We start from the raw sequence: 2,985 nt of genomic DNA, 5'->3' as shown, positions 1-2,985 counted from the left end.
GGCATGTGAAAAGAGGCCGGGTGAGCCGAGTGCAACCTACCCCAACCCAAATCCTACGGAACCTTCCTCCTCCCACTCCCACCGCCACCCTCGCGACCCCACCCCGGGGTACCCACTCCCGCACATACACAAAAACTTTTGCAAAGCCTCCCCCCTAGGGTGCGGCATGACCTCTCACCCCATACAGCACCGATGGAGGGAGGGAGACACGCAGAGAATAGTCTGTGGGGCATGGGAGGGAGGGCTGGATGAGGGACAGGGGAGAGAGAAGGTTTCGGGGAGTAGGGGGACCTGCCTCCTGTCACTTTCCGACGACCGCCCCACCCCTTAAGGACCCGGGGGCGTGCCTCGGTTCATGGTTTGCGGCAGGAGGACGGCGAGCACGGGACGGCGACAGAAATCAGTCGCCCCCGCGAGTCCGCCCGTTAGTTCGGCACGAACGCGACAAGGGGACGGAGGCAACGAAGGACAACCGGACGCCAGAAACGCCGTTTCCAAGTGACACTTCAACGCGGAGCATCTTGAGAATCATCCGAGGGTACACAAGGAGTAAATCCCTAGCCACCACCTCCCTCCCACGTTGGCGCAGGCACACCCAATATCATTCCTCCCCCCTACCATCACCCCATAAAGTCTCACGTTTACCCTCCCCACCCCTTAACTACACCCATACCCGGCGACTCTGCCGCCCCCCGCCTGACGCCTCTTCGCACCCGGGCCTCCCCGTTTCCATTCTCGGGCGACGGGTCAAGTCGCACGCGGAACCCGACGGCGTCAATTTGGCAGAAGTGTTAAGTTGCCCCTTCCGCGTGCCCTCCATTGGTGACGGCGACATGAGTTCGGCGTCATCGGCTGGGTACTACCTCGGAGGCGGAACCAGTGGCATAGCGTCCGTGGAACAGCCGTGGTCTCAAATACCATCGACTCACCATCACCTGCTTTACAATGGCAGCCACCAACACCAAGTGATCCATCAGGGGATCGCCGGAAATAGTGGATTCGCTCACCAGAACAGCTACACGTATCAGCACCAGAGGAGTGCGTATGAGGCCTCCACGTCCCGCCATGGCCCATCAACTACTTCTAACCCTCAATTCTCCCACCCCAATCAAAGCGCAGGATGCATCTCGAGTGGAGGCGGCCATTACGGAGGTCCTCTCACCCCTCCCACGCCCCCTTCTTCTGCTTCCTCCTCCTCTACATCCCCGTCCCCTTTCGGGTCTCGGTATCCCACCATCCAGAATCTCAATTCCCAGCAGCAATCTGCACAGCCGCCTGGTTACTTGAGGTTCCCTCAAGACCAGAGACCCAACATTCAGCGGCAAATGAGTCCAGTGTCACGAGGAAGCCCAGTGGATGACAGACAAGGTCATATTCTTTCTAAACACTACTCTACGGAGACCAAAGTGGAGGTCGAGGTCAAGGAAAGCGAAGAAAGTGGAAATGAGAGTGAGCGTGTGAGTTACGATCCTCTTGAAGATGAAGGTCGTCTTCGGTCAATTCAACCACATGGGCAGAAAGTTTCAAATGACTCGGTAGCCTCTCCGTTTGCCCCGAAGAATTCTGCTCAAGGCCCTGAAGGTTTTGGGCTCTCATGTTTGCCACCCTCACCACATGATACCACAACTGGATACGACGTCGGGAAAAGTATTGGCTGCATTACTCCTGGCTATGGTGCGGGCATTGCTGTAGGGAATTATTATCCGTGGATGAAGTCATACACCGGTAAGTACGCCTGAAGTATTCTATTGTTTCCAATTATTTATAGTTAAACATTCGAGCCCAACATACAACTATTTTTCGTCTTAAATATTTGTATTTACTTAAAAGATAGCTTTGATACGCTAATTGCACTTGTATCTGAATTAATAGAAACTTAATAAAAAGTACTCTTTTAATTCTGTATTTCATAAACATAATCTCTAAATTTTTACCTGATTGTCACATTATATAAATCGAATAAAATACTAACATAGAAAAAAACTTGCTTTCCACTAGCATAGCACTAAACAAATAAATTTGACCAGCAATAAATCTTGAGAACCTTTCTCACCATAAATGTAATTTATGAATAAATTCTCATTCGGATTTTCTCCAGAGGTAATGCAATTCCATCCTCTATCCTTTCTTGTGATATTTTAGACTCTGGGACCACATCCAAGAGGACACGACAAACTTACACGCGGTATCAGACGCTAGAACTGGAGAAAGAATTTCACTTCAACAAATACCTCACGAGGAGGAGGAGGATAGAGATCGCTCATTGCCTCGGACTGACGGAGCGCCAGATCAAGATATGGTTCCAGAACAGGCGCATGAAGGCAAAGAAGGAAGTCAAACTGGGATCAATGATCGGGACCTTCGGCCTAAGCCCCTCCCCGCCCACCGCCCAGACGGACAGCATCTCCGGAATGATGGGCACCGTGAACCTAGCCGAAGGATCACCACCAGTCACCCCGGAAGATCTTAGGGCGCCGGAAGACATCCCGGAGATGGCCCCGTCCGGAGGCCTGCCGCTGGCGAACGAGGCTGCCGCCGACACAGACTTCTTCAACGGCAATCATAACCACCTGCGCATGCCGATGACGACGTCCAGGGGCGCCACGCAGGTAATAATCAGATGACCGGAGGGAAAGATCGTTCGCGGCTGTCCCCCTCCCTTCCTCGCCCAAAAAACCACGCCCACACCCTCACCATTTCACCATCCCTCGGTTTCCCCTACCCTCCGAAAGGGAGTCTCGAACGGGAAGGGAGGATAAGATGAGGGGGAGAAGAGTTAAATGGAGTGGGGGGCGGGATGCATGCGAAGAAGTGGGATGGGGGAGAAGGGAGTGTCCCGAAGGGGGACGGGACTCTGATCCTTTGATCTCCCTCATCGACGCAATTTCGCGATATTGGGTTTCACCGTTTGATGAGAGAGAGCAAAGCCGCGCCGATGAAAAGCACCCCTTTTGTTTCCCTTGGACGCGTGGGGTTGGTCATTAG

At 53.3% G+C, this 2,985-nt stretch overlaps 1 protein-coding gene across 1 annotated transcript; it reads left to right on the top strand.

Moving 5' to 3' along the window:
• The first annotated feature begins 833 nt into the window (after window positions 1–833).
• Window positions 834–2,624, top strand: LOC139690475 (homeotic protein antennapedia-like). The gene is made up of 2 exons (XM_071587932.1): window positions 834–1,725; window positions 2,143–2,624. The coding sequence occupies exons 1-2, from the start codon at window positions 834–836 to the stop codon at window positions 2,622–2,624; spliced, it is 1,374 nt and encodes a 457-aa protein (XP_071444033.1).
• Window positions 2,625–2,985: the final 361 nt, after the last annotated feature.

Source organism: Hetaerina americana, unplaced genomic scaffold, assembly GCF_022747635.1.
Source record: "Hetaerina americana unplaced genomic scaffold, ioHetAmer1.1.p SCAF_3, whole genome shotgun sequence".
Classification (NCBI taxonomy): domain Eukaryota; kingdom Metazoa; phylum Arthropoda; class Insecta; order Odonata; family Calopterygidae; genus Hetaerina; species Hetaerina americana.
Note: the sequence above shows the minus strand (reverse complement) of the source record. Positions and strands in the feature narration are given on the sequence as shown.

Bases quoted from the DNA above. Each gene is read 5' to 3' on its own strand.
- LOC139690475 (XM_071587932.1), top strand. From the start codon at position 834: ATGAGTTCGGCGTCATCGGCTGGGTACTACCTCGGAGGCGGAACCAGT. The intron at 1,726-2,142 runs GTAAGTACGCCT...GTGATATTTTAG, and splicing joins GTGGATGAAGTCATACACCG to ACTCTGGGACCACATCCAAG.